The following is a 17,234-nucleotide window of genomic DNA, read 5'->3' on the forward strand; positions in this document are numbered from 1 at the left end:
GGTGTAGATACACAGTGAAATCTGTGAACCACTGACTGAATTCATTCTTCCCTTTCTTCACTTTAATTTTCCACTCAAATATTATCACAATGATCCTTCCAAAATAAGAAACCTGATATTATGGCCTTACAATTCCATCAGATGTACACAGGGCGAAGTATAATTATTTCCAACAAAACCCATCCTTACCTAGCTCCCTGCCCATCTCTTCACCCTCATCATTTCCCAAGTTCTTCAGACACACTGCAGTTAAATCAAAAGCATAATGCAAGACAGTCCTCGGGTTCCATTGGACTCAACGAACATCGTTTCATGGTTACGTTGTCATCTCCCATTTATTTATATATGAAAAAGTTCCGTCATTTCGATGTATGTACATATGTGTTTTATGTTTTTTTATTATTTATTTACCACAAGGTCAGAAACTGTTATAATTTTTTTTTTTAACTGTTTCACTTCATTACTGCTGTGTACGTGCTCCATGTGAGTGACATAGGTGCTTATGTAGGTGAGTTCCGACTTAGGGCAAAAATCACATTACTTCACGGGATCTCTGATGTAATCTGAGGACCTATTGTATTCCATTCCTTCTGGCTCACTCACCCCACTCTCTCTGAATATGTGACCTGTTAAGTTTATGTGAGAAACTGCATTTTTAACTCTAGCATCACTTTGTTTCTGTTCTGTCTTCTAAAACTGCTCCTCTCTCCTAGATCTGACCACTTTGGTTATTTTGCTGTATTTTTTCTTCCTCAACAATCCTTAAAAGCTTCCTGAAAACAGGAAACAGACTTATTTATCTTTGTACTATTAGTAGGGACGTGTGTTAAGTTTTACTTTGCTTTAGTACTGGCTCAAATCTGCTATTTGACCTTGACTTCAGTTCATGGAAGGTTGAGACTGTCCTTTTAATATTCTTTTTGGGATCCCTGAATTTGTGCTTCACCAGTGCTCCTGTGATCCTACAGATTACAATAATAATTAAACAGCATAATAATGTCAGAACTATGAATAAGGCACTTACAAATACAGGTAAATAGATTTAAGTGTGTGTGTGTGGGGAGGGGGGGGGGGGGGATATCAACCAAGCAGCATAAAGTGAATAGCACAAATATCACCAAGGAGAGTAAGTGATCTTTTGAGAGAAGAGATTTAGAGGCTCAGGGAGAGGAGAGCTGAGAATGTAGGATACAAATTTGCTGAAAAGAGGTTCAAGGTTTAAAGATTATTTTCTTCATCACTACGACCTACAATGTCTTCTATTGTTTTGTCCTAAGCTTACTAGTATGTGGTCAGAGCAATACATCAGTGGAAGTTAACGTTGTTAAACTATTTACAATCAACACCTTTATCACTTTTATAAATGTCTTTCTAACCCATCTGGAAACATGAGAAGACTCATTTTGTTTTCTACAGTCTTTTTCAAGAAAGTGTTGGAATTTTCATCATTAAGACATGAAAGTTTCTTTAAGTTGATTTCTAATCCTAGTGGCGTTTTCTCCAAGCCTGGTTACTCTTAGACTCTAAGTATTTTATATTTTTATATTTATTAAAAGTATTCTTATCATTAATAAGATCTGTTGTTTTGCGTTCCATCTGATAATTGCTACAAAACCAGAACACTTCAAACAGATGTTTACTTTTTAAAAATCCATACTTAATAATAAAAAAATAGTAAAAATCTGACACTTCAAATTAAATATAAATTACACTTTTAGGGCATCTAAATATGATTCATAATTATTTTCTCCAGAAAGATGTCTTGAGTTCTAATCATTATCAGTAAGCTGAAAAATAAAATTTTAGTATAATCATGTTAGAGAATGTCATTCAATAAATATTTAATCGTCTCCTATGAGCCAAACCTTGTTCTCAGCATGGAGCATAGTTCAATAAATAAAAGAGACCAAGTTGCTACCCTCTTGGCGCATATATTCTAGTTATCTTTATGTTTCTTGCCTTTATTCAATAGTAGTGGCCAGGGTCAATCCCTAACTGATGAAACATTAGTTACAAAAATAATCTTTTTATAAAATCAAGTAACATAATATTTTAGGAAACAAGGAAACATCTACAAAAGTTAACCTGTGCTTACTATAGATGTTACAATATAGTACTACATAAAAAGAGCAATTTATGCAATGAAATTTGAGCATGAATCCATTTCTCTGTACGGGTATGTAATGCATGTATACAAGTATATAGAGAAATAAATGTGTATATAGGTATACACACCTACATATGGTCATATCTATAAATGCAGATAAAACCAAAAAGATACAATTATATGTTAGTAAAGTTTACAAAATATTAGCAACAGATTTTCAAGATGACAGAATTACAGATTTCATACTTTAAAATTCACTAATAAACTAACACCATCAATGTACCTGCATTTGTTAGAAAAGCCAGAAAGACTTTTAGTATAAACTAACTTTTAAACTTATTTTCCAAGAAAAGTTAAGAACAAGAAAGCAGTATAATTTAATATTTTCAACTTTGCATTCTAATCTAATTTTCAGGTTTTGAAAATTCAGCATTTCATAATTTGAAATTCTAAAAATACAGGTGAAATGGTTTGTTTCTAAAGGAAAACATTCAGAACATAAACACAGTTATTTCATTTTTGAAAGCAACTTCAATTTCTTGTTTTAGGTGATTATTATCTTACTAATATGGAAACATCTCTTAAATATCCACAATTAGAGAAGATTATTCACCTTCCCATAACCTCATAAAAAGGTTTAAATCTTGATATTCTAATGTTGCAGTAAAATAAATAGGGGGAAAGAATCACTTTTAAATTAGAGGGTACATTCTGAAAATGAAACCTTTGTCACATCTATGTATACATTAATTAGCTAATAGACTTATAACTAATATTAATGTATATTTATGTTCTGTTTATTTTTAAAAATATGCTTGCCATAGCCACTTTGGCTCAATGGATAGAGCATTGGCCTGCAGACTGACAAGTCCTGAGTTCGATTCCAGTCAAGGGCACATGCCAGAGTTGCAGGCTCAATCCCCAATAGGGAGCGTGCACGAAGCAACTGATCAATGATTCTCTCTCACTATTGATGTTTCTATCTCTCCCTCTCCCTTCCTCTCTGAAATCTTTTTCTTAGAAAATGCTTTTGGGTCTGGCCAGCGTGCTCAGTGGTTAGAGCATAGGCCAGTGGTTGGCAAACTTATTAGTCAACAGAGCCAAATATCAACAGTACAATGACTGAAATTTCTTTTGAGAGCGAAAACCAACTTCTGTGCACGGGCCACGAAGTTTCAATAGCACTGTAGGTGCACACTCACACATGGTATTTTGTGGAAGAACCATACTCAAGGGGCCAAAGAGCCACATGTGGCTCGTGAGCCATGGTTTGCTGACCATGGCATAGGCCCTTGAACCAAAGGCTTTTTGGGTTTCCCTGGTCAAGGGCAGTACCTTCGTTGCAGTTTCTATTCCTGGCCAGGTTGGGGCACAAATGGAAGGCATCTCTCCCTCCCTCCCTCCCTCCCCCCCTTCCTCCCTCCCTCCCTCCCTCTCATTTGTATGGATGTTTATCTGTTTCTCTCCCTCACTCCCTCTCTCCCTTCCATTCTCTTTAAAAAAATCAACGGAAACACAAGAAAAAACTCAAAATGGATTTAAAAAACACACAACTTAAATGTAAGGTGTGAAACCATTAAAAAAAAAAAACTAGAAAAAAAAAACCATAGGCCCCCAAATCTCAGACATCTCTCATATCAATTAGTTTACTGATACATCTCCAGTGGAAACTGAGAAAATAAATAGGACTACATTACAATAAAAAGCTTCTACGCTGCGAAAGAAACCATCAACAAAATAACAAGAGCCCACTACATGAAAGAACATATTTATTTGCCAATTATACATCCAATAAGGGGTTAATATCGAAAATATACAGGGAATTCATACAACTTAACAAAAAGAAAACAAACAAAACAATTTAAAAATGGGCAAAGGACCTGAATAGACATTTCTCCAAAGTGGACATACAGAAAGCCAAGAGACATATGGAAAAATGCTCAAAGTCACCAATCATCCAAGAAGTGCAGATCAAAACAACTATGAGATATCACCTCACACCTGTCAGAATAGCTGATATCAGCAAGTCAACAAGGGACAAGTGTTGGTGAGGTTGTGGAGAAAAGAGAACCCTAGTACACTGATGGTGGGAATGCAGACTGGTGCAGCCACTGTGGAAAACAATATAAAGTTTCCTCAAAACATTAAATATGAAACTCCCATTTGATCCTGTGAATCCACTTCTAGGAATATATCCCAAGAAACCCAAAACACAAATCAGAAAGAATATATGCACCCCTAAGTTCATAGCAGCAACTATTTACAATAGCAAAGATCTGGAAACAGCCTAAGGGCCCATCAGCAGATGAGCGGATAAAAAACAACAACTATGGTACATCTACACAATGGAATATTACATGCAAATAGTAACTCTTACTATTTGCAACAGCTGGTTAGACCTGGAGAATATTATGCTGAGAGAAATAAGCCACTCAGATAAGTATCACATGATCTCACTCATATGTGGAATCTAATGAACCAAATAAACTAAAAAAAGACCCAGAGACACCCTAGGGTAGAAGCATGAACTATTGAACCTCAGAAGGCAGGCAGGGGAGGGCAGGTGGGAAGAGATCAAGCAATGAACTTGTATGCATATACTAGTATGTAATACCTGTGGACATAGAAAATGGGGTGGTGAGGGATTGGGGGGAGAGGAGGTGAACGACAGTGGGCTGGAAGAGGTTAATGTGGGAGAAAGGACTTATATAATACTTTCAACAATAAAGATTTTTAAAAAATAGAGGCAAAAAAAATCAACAACAAATAAATACAAATTAATGGAAAACATTTTTTATTTTATTTATTTAAATAGGGTGAGGATTGATGACTACACACACACCCACCCACACACACTTTAGATTATTCCTAAATAGTCGTTTCAATCAATTATCTCGATTCAGAATTGGTATTGATTCTCTCAAAAAATCCCTAATCACTTACAATGTAAAGTACCAGATAAATAACACAAAAATTGTGGATATGAAACTTTTTCTCTAAGATGGAGGTTCTCAAGATTTAGCTTGCACCACAACCAGTGGAGGGATTCTTAAAACACAAATTACTGGGCTTTACCCCCAGAGTCTCTGATTCAGGAGCTCTGTATAAGTGCCTGAAAATCTGCATTTCTAACAAGTTAATATTATTCATGCTGGTCTGGAGAACACTTTGAGCCCCTCTGCTCTAAGATGATACGTACTTCTTGCCCTGGACAGGTGGCTCAGGTGGTTGGAACATCGTCCCATACACCAAAACGTTGTGGGTTCGATCCCAGTTCAAGGCATATTCAGGAGGCAACCTATCAACTGTTTCTCTATCCTCGTGTGAGGATTAAAAAAAAAAAAAAAAAAAAAAAAAAAAAAAAGATTGTTTGTTCACACTCAAAATCATCTATTAAAACTTTCTCTTTACAAAAATAAATTAAAACACACACACACAAAACTTGGTCTTAAAAAATCTGCCCAAATGCTTTATAAATATAGGAAACAGCGAGCCTCTGAGACACTTACATTGCCACATACTTAAAACTCAATAATTATATACATTAAGGACTTAGACCAGATTAGTCAATGGTTGACTGGTGGTAAATATCACAATCACCAACAGAATTTTTAGCCCCCAGATATATATGTGCTAGATCCCAACCTTAAAAATTCAAATTATAAGCTTGGCATGTCTGTCTAAAAACAGTTTCACAGGTGATTCTAAGGAGCATTCTTATCTGTTCAAGGTGTATGTTCATCTATTGATGCTTGTTAAATTTAGATTCCTGAGTTACCAAATCAGAATCTCTGAAGGTGGGTACCTCGGATTCCTCATATTAACTAAACACCCAGGTGATTCTTAAGCAACACAAGTTTGAGAACCATTAGCAAGTCTTATAGCAGAGATTTAACAGGTTAACTAGCAAATTCTGAAAAAATAGGAAAAATTTATTTTTAGCTGTAACTACATATGCATAATATGACATTTATGTTTCTTAGGAAGAACACTGAGAAGAATGGGTTGGGCAATACTACATAGAGCTAGGTACAACTGCTGGGAATAATAAGTTAAAGGTACAATTTAAGAACAGGCCAGTAATAAAGTGTGTACTTAATAAAATCCAATAACTTGGCTTCAAAAATATTAGATTATGATCAGGCTTCATAGATGACCAAATGAAAAATGTGGTAATATGGAATGATTTTCTCAATTCTTTGAAATAATTTTTATAAAGTAACCCTTGAATAAGAGCTGTATTAATTGCTTTCCCAAAATCATATCACCTACTCTACCACTCTTCTCCCTTTCCATGACCTCCCTTTCTCAGCTGGTAAATGTTTTTCTTTCCATTTCCCTTATTATATAGTTTCTGACAGTAACAGACCTGAGAATGGAATTTAAGAAGTCACTGGCACTAAACTAGTGCCCCCCCCATACCCCCCCCAAGGGAACCCCCACCTGATCTGGGACACCCTTCAGGGAAAACCATATATATTGGGTCTAGTAATAATTAATGTCGTTTTTAAACATTCGTTTAAAATCTTGCTTGGCGTTGACTTGTATTGACATAACCTTCAAACACGTGGTATCTACAGAACGTGTGAAGTGCAATTAACAAGTTTTGCTTGAAAAAGTTTGTGTTTGGTTTGGTTTTTGTTGCAAAACTAGGGCTAAGAAGATGGCGGATGAAGAGCATATTCGGCACTGCATGCTTTACGAGTTCCAATTAGGAAGAAAAGCAAGTGAGGCTGCAAAAAACATCTGTAGTGCTCTTGGTCAAGATGCAGTTAGCGCCAGAAAATGCCAGCGTTGGTTTGAGAAATTTCGCGAGGGAGATTTTTCGTTAGATGACAAGAGTGGTCGAGGCCGTGTGTCCAATTTTGATCAAGAAGCTCTTCAAGCTCTTTTGGTGCAAAATCCTCAAATTACCCAACAAGAGCTTGCGACAACTTTAAATCGTTCACAAAAAAAAATTTCCAATCAATTGCGTGCACTTGGCAAAGTCCAAAAGTTTGAAAAATGGGTTCCTCATGAGTTGACCGCCAACAACCGTAATCAAAGAGTCACAATTTGCAGTTCGTTCCTCTCTTGTCAAAACCATTTGCCGTTTTTAGAGCAAATTGTTACCGGAAATGAACAATGGGTGCTGTATGTTAATTTGAAAAGGCGGCCTCAATGGTTGGACAAAAATGAGGCTCTGCAGCCCACGCCAAAACCTGACTTGCATGCGGAAAAAAGTGATGTTGTGTGTTTGGTGGAATTTTAAAGGAATTCTTCATTATGAACTTTTACCATCTAACCAAACCATTACAAGTGCAGTGTATAGTGCCCAATTGGAAAGGTTAGCCCAAGCTTTAAGAGAAAAAGAACCCGCGCTGATTAATCGGAAGGGCGTAATTCTTCACCACGATAACGCACGACCGCATACTGCAAGAATCACTGCTGAAAAACTGCGCCAGTTGGAATGGGAAGTTCTCCCTCAACCTGCATATTCTCCTGATATTGCCCCTTCCGATTACCATTTGTTTCGTTCTTTGCAAAACTTTCTTCTTGGAAAAAAATTTAATAATGAAGAATGCCTCAAAAATGCATTGACCGAATTTTTTGCATCAAAATCAAGAATTTTACAACAGAGGGATTAAAATGCTTCCTGAGCATTGGGCACAAGTAGTAGAAAACAACGGCAACTATATTGTTGATTAAATTTTGTTGTATTGTTTAAATAAATTCGATTTAAAAAAAAGTATTAGAAAACGACATTAATTATTACTAGACCTAATATAATTACTAAATTTTAAAATTAAAGTAAATTGCTTTTTCTTAGGAATAGAAGAGACATGATAACTACCTTCAGATATTTCAAAAGGATGTCATGTGGAAGACAGATTCAACAATTAGTAAGTGGGAGTTACAACATGGCAGGGCTTTGTTCAACAGTTAAAGGTAAACGCAATCAGAATTTTAAAACTTATTTTGTTGGCCATCTAAGAAGAAAAAGCATATTCTTTTTTTAAAAAAGGTATATGTTATGGATGAATCAATTAACACTCAAAACTGAATATTCAACTGTGGCCTGAGCCATCAACAATTCAATGCTTTGCTTGACAAGTTACATGCACAAAATAAATGAATGTACAACAATATGTTATAGATTAGAGTGGTTAGATGCTAGAGTAGTGGTCAAGGGTTGAAACAAAAATTTTGAACCATTGAAATAAATCACCTTATTTACATTATCCAAGAAATACCCATTCTTCCATTCACAGTGAATGCTTTGACTATTGGTTTGACATATTTAAACATTTTAGCTTCATTCTCTGCAAAAGCAATTTCCAACTCTTTTCTGCTAACAGGTTAAATAAAAGACATTTAATGAATTGATACCAATAGAAAAGTAGGCTTTCTTAATTTCCCAACTTTTGACAGCCACCTAAACAACCTTGAGAATATATTTCTTCTTTTACTATTATAATATGGAAAAATGAATATTTTAGGGTAACATGCATATACAAACAAACAAAAGCAAAAACAAATAACCCCTTCATTTAATTTGCAAAGACCAGGTATTCATGGGGAAAAGTATCAACATAGAGGAAAAGCAGCACTAACTATTCTACCACTATTCTAAGTTCACAATAGTTTGAACCAAAAGGACTACATCAGGCCTTTGTCAGACTGTCCCAAAGAAGGCCTGAATGAGTCTTGACTGAGCAATATCTAGAGATTTCAAGGAAGTGAAACTCTTCTGAAAACAACTTAATAATTACAATAATATGAATGTAATAACAGTTCCTAATTGAGCCCTTACTTTGTGCCAAGAAATGTTCCGTCTCTTTTATCCTCGTGACAAGGCTTATAATAAGGTAATTATTCTTACTGTAATTTACAAATGAAGAAAGCGAAAGGTAGAAAGAGGAAAAAGCAACTGGTGCAAAATCACAGTTAGTATATGGCAAACTAAGCAGCCAATTTCTAGAGCCTAATCTTTTAACCATTAGTCCTCTTTCTTAAGGAATTGAAATGAAAATTTTAATCATCCATGGTAGAAGAGACTTAAGCTTCCCAAAAGGCAAAGCAAGAACATTTGCTGAATGACTATGCTTGGTAGAAAACGCTATAAGATATGAATTCAAGTGATTTGCAACAAAAACCTATAGCCCATTCATTACAATCCAGTGCTGATTCAAAGTACTGTATAAGGAAATAATTAATCTATATCAAGATAAACAAATAATCTACAATAAGCCATTTGACTCATGTAATCAGGGAATCCCATTGGCATGGTCAAAAATAAATAGCCCACACAGGGCAAACTGGCATTCGCCTAGAAAACTTACACATGGATAATAGAAGCAAAAGTTTCTTTTGATTTTTACTATCACAAACTATGGATACAAGCACAGAAGGCTAATGGCCATCTTTCATACCATATAGATAGCCTATTAGTGACAGAATGAGGCCAACATGCAAACAGAGCAAAGGCATATAAACCAAGTAATACTCAAGAGAAAGTCCGGGATGATACTCTGAGGACAGCACCTGAGACTTAATATCTAATTGTTCCTTAAACCACAGCTAGATTGTGAGCCAAAAACTGCCTTATTTCTTCCTTAAACTAGTTTGAGTTGTGTTTCATCACTTGAAATAACAATACTAATACACTTATCAAAATGCTAATGTTTCAAATTAAAAAAGCAAACTTTAGTGATGATAAAGTAAAAGAAAATAGCATTCTCATATACTTCTAGAGTATAAACTGGTCCAAACTTTCTGGAAGTTTACAGTAGAATTAAGAAATATTTGCTAAAGATAAAATAAGGATAAAGATACTTTCCACGCATTAACCAAGCTGATTTCCTGCATAGTCATATACCTCTTTTAGCAAACTTTTTTACTCAGTGTTATGATATATAGATTGGCAGCCACTTGACTTTTCTTTCTGTATAGACAGATAATAATTTATTTTGTTGGAAAGAACATAGAAATGGGATTCAAATCGTAAGAGCTATGTATTTTTTGATTCTTTATTGTTAAAGTATTACATATAGTATTACATATGTCTCCTTTTCCCCCCATTGACTTCTCTCAGGCCACCCCCAACCCTTAGCATATGCCCTCACCCCCCTAGTGTTTGTGTCCATTGGTTATGGTTATATGCATGCATACAAATCTTTGGTTGATCTCTTACCCCCACCCCAATCCCCTTCCTTCCCTCTGAAGTTTGAGGGTCTATTTGGTGCTTCTCTGTCTCTGGATCTATTTCTTTCTCTTTTTTTAAAAAAAATACTTTATTGATTTTTTTTTACAGAGAGGAAAGGAGAGGGAGAATTAGAAACATGAATGAGAGAGAAACATCTATCCTGCACACGCCCTAACAGGGATGTGCCTGCAATCAAAGTACATGCCGTAGACCAGAATGGAACCTGGAACCCGAGCCAGACCTGCTAGGGCTCTGGATCAATTTCTAATAATCAGTTTATGTTGTTCATTATATTCCACAAATGAATGTGATATTTATCTTTCTCTGACTGGCTTATTTCGCTTAGCATAATGCTCTCTATGTCCATCCATGTTGTTGCAAATGATAAGAATTCCTTCTTTTTTACAGCAGTGTAGTATTCCATTGTGTAGATGTACCACAGTTTTCTAATCCACTCATCTGCTGATGGGCACTTAGGCTGTTTCCAAATCTTGGCTATTATAAATTGAGCTGCTATGAATATAGGGGTGCATATATCCTTTCCGGTTGGTGTTTCTGAATTCTTGGGATATATTCCTGGAAGTGGGCTCACAAGGTCAAATGGGAGTTCCATTTTTAATTTTTTGAGGAAACTCCATACTGTTTTCCACAGTGACAGCCACTAACTTTTAACATTTTAAAGTAGGGTTCTGAGTTACTTTCAAAGGCAAGTATATGTTACTAAGCAGTATTTATTAACAAAATGTTTAGCCTGGTTCTAACATGACAGTTGAGATCAGCTGAACAACTAAAAGGTTACATCCTAGGAACAGTTTTCTTATAAAAACAAGTCTTTCAAGTATTGCATAAATCTTTTAAAAACAAAGTTACTAGTTAAATGGAACTTACTGACAATACATATAGAATATTTTAAACAGTAAGCATTTTCCCAGAAAACAAACAAAACAAAACAAAGAAACCCCCTGGCAAACCAAATTTTTCTAAGAAACTAGGAAAACTTTATTATTATTTTAGAGGTGCTTAACCTTACTTCTGATAAAGCTTCCACTGGCAACTGTTCTCTTTAAGTTGGTTAACAAAGCCTTAAAAATACAATCAGTTCAACACATCCATTAAAATGGCTACAATAAAAAAAAAAAAACTCTCAGAAAATAACAATAACTCGTGTTGAGGAGAAAGTGGACAAAACCCATGTACACTGTTGGTGGAAAAATAAAATGGTGCAGCCACTACTAGAAATAAAACAGTATGGTGGTTCCTTCCAAAATTAAAAAATAGAGTTATCACATGATCCAGCAATCCCACTTCTGGAAATTGTATCACAACTGAAATTAAGATCTTGAAGGGATGTTTATAAACTAATGCTCATAGTAGCACTATTCACAATTACCAACAGGTGGGGGAGCATCCGAAGTGTTCATGGAATAAACAAAATGTGGTATACAACAGGATATTATTCAGTCTTAAAAAGGAAGGAAATTCTCACACTTGCTACAACAAAGATTAACCTTGTGGACAATATGTTAAATGAAATAAACCAGTCAACTGTATGATTCCACATATAGGCAGTTTTTAGTTATCAAATCCACAGGAAAGCAGAATGATGGTTGCCAGGGACAAGGAGGAGGAGGAAATTGATAGTAGTTGTTCAGTGATTATAAAGTTTCAATTTTACAAGATGAAAGAATTCTGGAGATTGGTTACACTTCAACACTACTGAATTGTACACTAGGAAGTGATTAAGATGGGAAATTTTATGGGTCTTTTTAAAAAACCACAATTGTAGATTTTACATGTTATATTTTTCTAAAAAAGGTCATGTCTGGCAAACTCATATGGTTGATTTATTTTTAGTGCAAAAAACACAAATTTCTATATAAAACTCAATGGACATACAAAAATAGTTCATTCTTTATGCTCTAGGAGACACAGAAGGATACAATTATTTTTAAAATTCCAAGACCTATAGTTAACTTAAAAATCTCATCATACTTTTACCAAAAATACTGAGCAACAAGAAGATTGGCTTATCTTAGTTTCAAATTATTTTTTTAATCCTTTAGTTAAGCAGAAAACATACACAGCACATACACAAGTAGCAGAAGGCTAAATAAAATCCATCAACTGAATAATTATCTAGTTCAACAGTAAAAAAAAAAAAAGTTATTTTTATTAATTAAGATCAGTTTCTTAATAGAAAATGAATGCAACAACACATTTAAATTAGATTATTTCTTCTAGTTGAGAAACAGGTATGCTAGTTTTAGATAAGATTTTAATGTTTCTAAAGAAATACCTAAAATTTTTTAAAATGTATTTTAAGACACATCTATGAACATGCACAGTAAACTAAACCAACTCTTTTTTTTAAAAAAATTTATATTGATTTCACTCTAAGCCCCACTCTGGGGATCCAGCCAGCAACCAGGGCTTGGCTGGGCAAACCCAACTCTTTAACATGTATGCGTAACAATTTTTAATTTCACCACCAAACACATTATTGCAAGTTCTTTAAAAAATAAATAAAAGAGTAATCCTCCTGCACTTTCTTACATACTATTCTTAATATACAACAACAAAATGTACCACAAAAATCTTAACCTTGAGCCTAAATACCAATGAATTGCAAAGATGATGTAAGTCAGCATGTAGAAAGATTGGAAGAGTGGGCATTCTTCAAACTGCACAAAATGCTTTACAGTGGAACACATGAACTACCACACTAATCAGACTAAAACAACATACATCAGTGATACATACATGTGGAAGAGTGCACTAATATTTCATATAAATTGAGCTACAAAAATTAGACATATAATACATGCTTAAAGCTTTGCCTTGAGATGGAAGCCAGTGGTCTTAACCCTACAGAAATTCATAAGCAAAGGTCAGTTTTTCTACCAGGTAGGTTCATATGCTCTACTGGAAACTTTATCAACTCATGTTTAGCAAAAATTAACTATTTATAAAATAATCTAAACTGTAACATAAGAACAAAAGTGTTTTAAGTTACTGCCAGTCCTAACAACAGCATTGCCTTTCACAATGCCTTGTTGAAAAGATCTGTGAGACTAGAATGATTCTAGTTTCTAAAGTCCAAAGTAAATTAAAAATAATCTATTTGGGGAGAAAACAAATTGTGAAGGGGAACTAGAATAGACAAATCTGATGCTCAAAAAATAATTGATGCTAGATGCCAACTTAGGAATGTACTGTTTTAACCAGAAAGAACCCCTTTTAAAGCAGTGAATCCAATGTTTGTCTTTTAATTTTAAGAGGCATAGAAAAGTTGAGGTGATGAGAAGAGGAACTAAAACAGATATTTGGAAGAACTTGCAAGAGTTTTTAAGTGAATGGAAGTGTAAAGGTTCTATATAGTTTAAATGCTTTGTTTTCCAAGTACTCAATGTTACCACTCCTAAACTAAGCAGTGGGCATTATCTCATTTAATCTTCAAAATAACTGCTAATTTAGCCATTACTGCCATCATTTCAAAAGGAGGACATAGGCTCAGAAGCATTTAGTAATTTGCCCAAGCTCACAAAGCAAACAGAGTGAAAAGGGTGGACTCTCACTCAGAGGTGTTTAGCTCAAGATTCTATGCTCCTAACCACCAGACAAGTCTTCAAACAAGTGAAAATCAAAGTAAAATTGTAACAAGAAAAAAGTTATTAATGAATTAGAGAGGTTCTTGATTTTTTAATGACCTAAATTAAAGAGGAAGTTAAGGAATGCTCATTCTCAGAGATTTTACTTTGGTGATTCAATAACAGTTTTTTTAAAAAATTCGAAGGAGTCTGTCTGGTCTGAAACCTAAAAAAGAGCCTTTTGACATTCCTTTGAAATCTAAAAATCTTTTATCAATTTCTGTTAAATAAAGCCAGTCCCCAACCCTAAGGAAGCAACATTCAAGTCCTATGTTAAATCTATTGTAACCATGCCCATTCTCTGTTCTGAGTTCTTCTAATTTTTCAACTATCAGTTTCCTAGACCTTCTTTTAAAAAGACAAAATTGTCTCCGTCACCCAGATACTGGCTGCTCATTTAAAATGGAAAAGTTGTAAGGAGAAAACCCCTGCTCCTCAATCTCTCAGTTATCTTTTTAAAAGTCTAAAAATTATCAGTTAGGAAAGGACAATAGCAAGACATCTATAACAAGCAGCATCTAAAATCGTTAAGTAGCCACCATTTATTAGGCACTGCATTCAATTTCTCAGTTTTAAGAACCTCTGTATTAAGAAATATGATTCAATCTTATCTCAATTTTTGCTGATTTTTCAAATGAGAAAAAGTTTAAAATAACAGATGGGACTGAGGAAAATCTAAGAACTAAGAGTTAGGATGATGCATAATAACTAATTAATTCATCGATATTAAAGCCACTTAGGATATTCTCAACTGATGAATTACAAAGAACAAATAAGTACAATATTGCCTATGAAAAGGAAGTGACTGGTGCATACTTTGCTGCACAGTATTAAGTATGATTCAGCATATAAAACGGACAGAAAATTGGCACTACACAAAGGTAATCTGCCTTAGGTTGATCACTTCTGCAAAATTAATTGCAATTTATTTTTGGCAACTCTTGGAAGTCAGTCTAGACCTGTTTAGTCACTTTTAAATTTTATAAGTGCTTTCTCTGGTATATACAAACTTAGAATTTATCTTGAATTAGGTAAACAATTTTTCTTGAATTTTGGCCTTACAGAATAAGGAACAAAAAGGCACCTACAAAATAGCAAGAACATAATTTTATCTCCTGTTGGTATTGATAAGGGTAAAAATTAATCTCTCCTTGAAAAGTGGAAGGACTTAACCATAAAGCCAATCTACTAACCATAACTCTTACCATAAATCTCCAATCCCTTAAAATAATTTCCTCAAAGGCTAAAATAACAAACTGGATCAAACTCTCTGTGTGTGTGTGTGTGTGTGTGTTCGCGCGCAGGGGCTGGGATAAGAGGGTGTCACTCTTAATCCCACCGGTTCACCTAACAATTCTTAATCCTGCACTATACCACTTAGCCTCAAACTCGCATGAACTTCTAACAAGAATGATTATTTACTCCGGATATTTTTGAAGATCTTCTTTTAATATACTTCATTCAGGAAAACGGGGCAGCCCTACAATTTTTAGGGATGCATTTCACTTGCTCTGATCACATTACTTTTTTTTTCCTTCTCAATCTCATTAAAAAAAAAATGTTTGCCTAAAATACAGAGAGCCGCTCCATGTTCACTCACATGCTTCAAGAACTACCGAGGCACCTATTCCTTCCTAAGGTCTGGGCTCCCTCTTGACAGACAGGAGAACACGAACTCCCAATGCTGACGTTCTCTTTAAAATGTGGCTATTTCTCTCCATCGCCGCCTTTACTCCGAACCTCCCAGTCCCGGCAACTTTTTCTTTCAAGGCCGTTCAACACAAAACAAAACCCGCACGTGCACACTGGAAAAAAGTTAGCGTCTCGGGTCGTCGCGGCAAACCCCCGCCGGCACAAAGGCAGGGACCCCGCCGCCGCCGCGGGGCAGCCCGTGAGTCCGATCCCGCAGGCCCCTCGGCGGGGAACCCGGACCGCGATGCCCCCTCGGGAGCCCGGACCCGCGAGCGGGGTCCGCCCGGGGCAGAGCGCTCAATGGAAACAGAGAGGATGGGGGCGGGAAGGAGCGGAAGCTCGGGTACAAACGGCGGCGGCGGCTCCCTCGCCCGTGGCTCCAGGCGAGGGACCTCGATTCCCACCCGAATCGGGGTCGGGGCAAGCGGGCTTCCGGCGGCGGGCAAGGAGGGCGGTGCGAGGCCCCTGCGGTGGGCAAGGAGGGCGGGCGGGCCGGGCCCAGCCCCCGACCCCGGGAAGCACTTTGGAGCGTCTCCCGCCCCCCTCGCCAAGATGGCGACGTGGACAGAGGGGGAGCCCGGCCCGCGAGGCTGGGGGAGCGAGGGGAGGGGAGAGGAGGGGAGGAAAAGACAGACACAAAAAGGCGGCCCCCCGAACGAACGCCGAGGCCGGCCCGCGAGCCCCGGCGGCGGCGGATGCGGCGGGCGGAGGGCAGGGGCTTACTTTTTCTTGTCGTTCGCGCCGCCGGCGCCCTCCATGGCGAATCGGTGGCCGCGATGCCTTCACGGCCAGCGTCCCCCCGAGCTCGCTCCGGCCTAAGCTCGCTCTCTCTCCGCACGCGGGGGAGAGGAGGAGAGGCACGTCCGGAGGCGCGCAGCCCCTCGGCGGCTCAGACGCGGGAGGAACCGGCCGGCGGCGGCGGCGGTCACAGGACTCCGGGATGGGCTCCGAGGAGCTTGCCCTCCGGCAGCTTGTCAGGGCCGGGCCGGGCCGGGCGACCGACCGACTGCAGTGGCGACGAGCGCGATCCTCGCGTCCCCTCGGACGAGGCTGCTCTGCGCTCTGTGGCGCTGAGGCAGCGGCAGGGGGCGGGCAAGGGCGGCGGCGCGCGCGCGGGGGCGCGCGAGGGGGGGGGCGGAGGAGAGAGTCGGGGGCGCGGCTGCCCGCGGAGGCCGGCGCGCGTTCCCGCAAACCCGCCTCACCTGAGGGGGAGGCGGGTTCCCTGGCAGCCAATGGCGAGCTACGCAGGCGGCCAGGCCCCACCCCAGCCCACGTTTGCCTCAGCCAATGGGGGGCCGGTCAGCTGAGGCACAGCTGGGCAGCGCTCACGTGCTCGTCTGTGTGCAGCTGCGGAGGAAAGAGAAAGGGTTTGGGCTGCGGCCAGCCCTGTAAGGGAACCTGCGCTTTTTTTTTTTTCAAAACCAGGGAAGGCAGTGGCTGACTTCGGGAGGCGCTGGCTGAAAGGGGGATTTCGATATGTGGGTTTCAAGTCTGCAGCACATTTCCTGCTCGCCTTTCTCCCTCGGCGGCTGTGCTTCTCTGCAGGTTTGCCGCCAGCTCTATGGAGCCCCAGTTCAGAAAGCAGAATTTTCAACGCATGAAG

General features: G+C 38.0%; 1 protein-coding gene across 2 annotated transcripts in view; it reads right to left on the bottom strand.

Annotated features, from left to right (window-relative positions):
* The window catches only part of HIF1A (hypoxia inducible factor 1 subunit alpha), a 44,721-nt gene extending 28,115 nt beyond the window's left edge, over positions 1 to 16,606 (bottom strand). For both annotated transcript variants that reach the window (XM_045579954.1, XM_036434678.2), the window contains exon 1: positions 16,355 to 16,606. In XM_045579954.1, the coding sequence (XP_045435910.1) occupies positions 16,355 to 16,389 (35 nt within the window). In that variant the 5' untranslated portion in view covers positions 16,390 to 16,606. The remainder of the gene's footprint in view (positions 1 to 16,354) is intronic.
* Positions 16,607 to 17,234: the final 628 nt, after the last annotated feature.

The sequence above is a fragment of the Pipistrellus kuhlii genome, unplaced genomic scaffold (genome assembly GCF_014108245.1).
Source record: "Pipistrellus kuhlii isolate mPipKuh1 unplaced genomic scaffold, mPipKuh1.p scaffold_m20_p_1, whole genome shotgun sequence".
In the NCBI taxonomy this organism is placed as follows: domain Eukaryota; kingdom Metazoa; phylum Chordata; class Mammalia; order Chiroptera; family Vespertilionidae; genus Pipistrellus; species Pipistrellus kuhlii.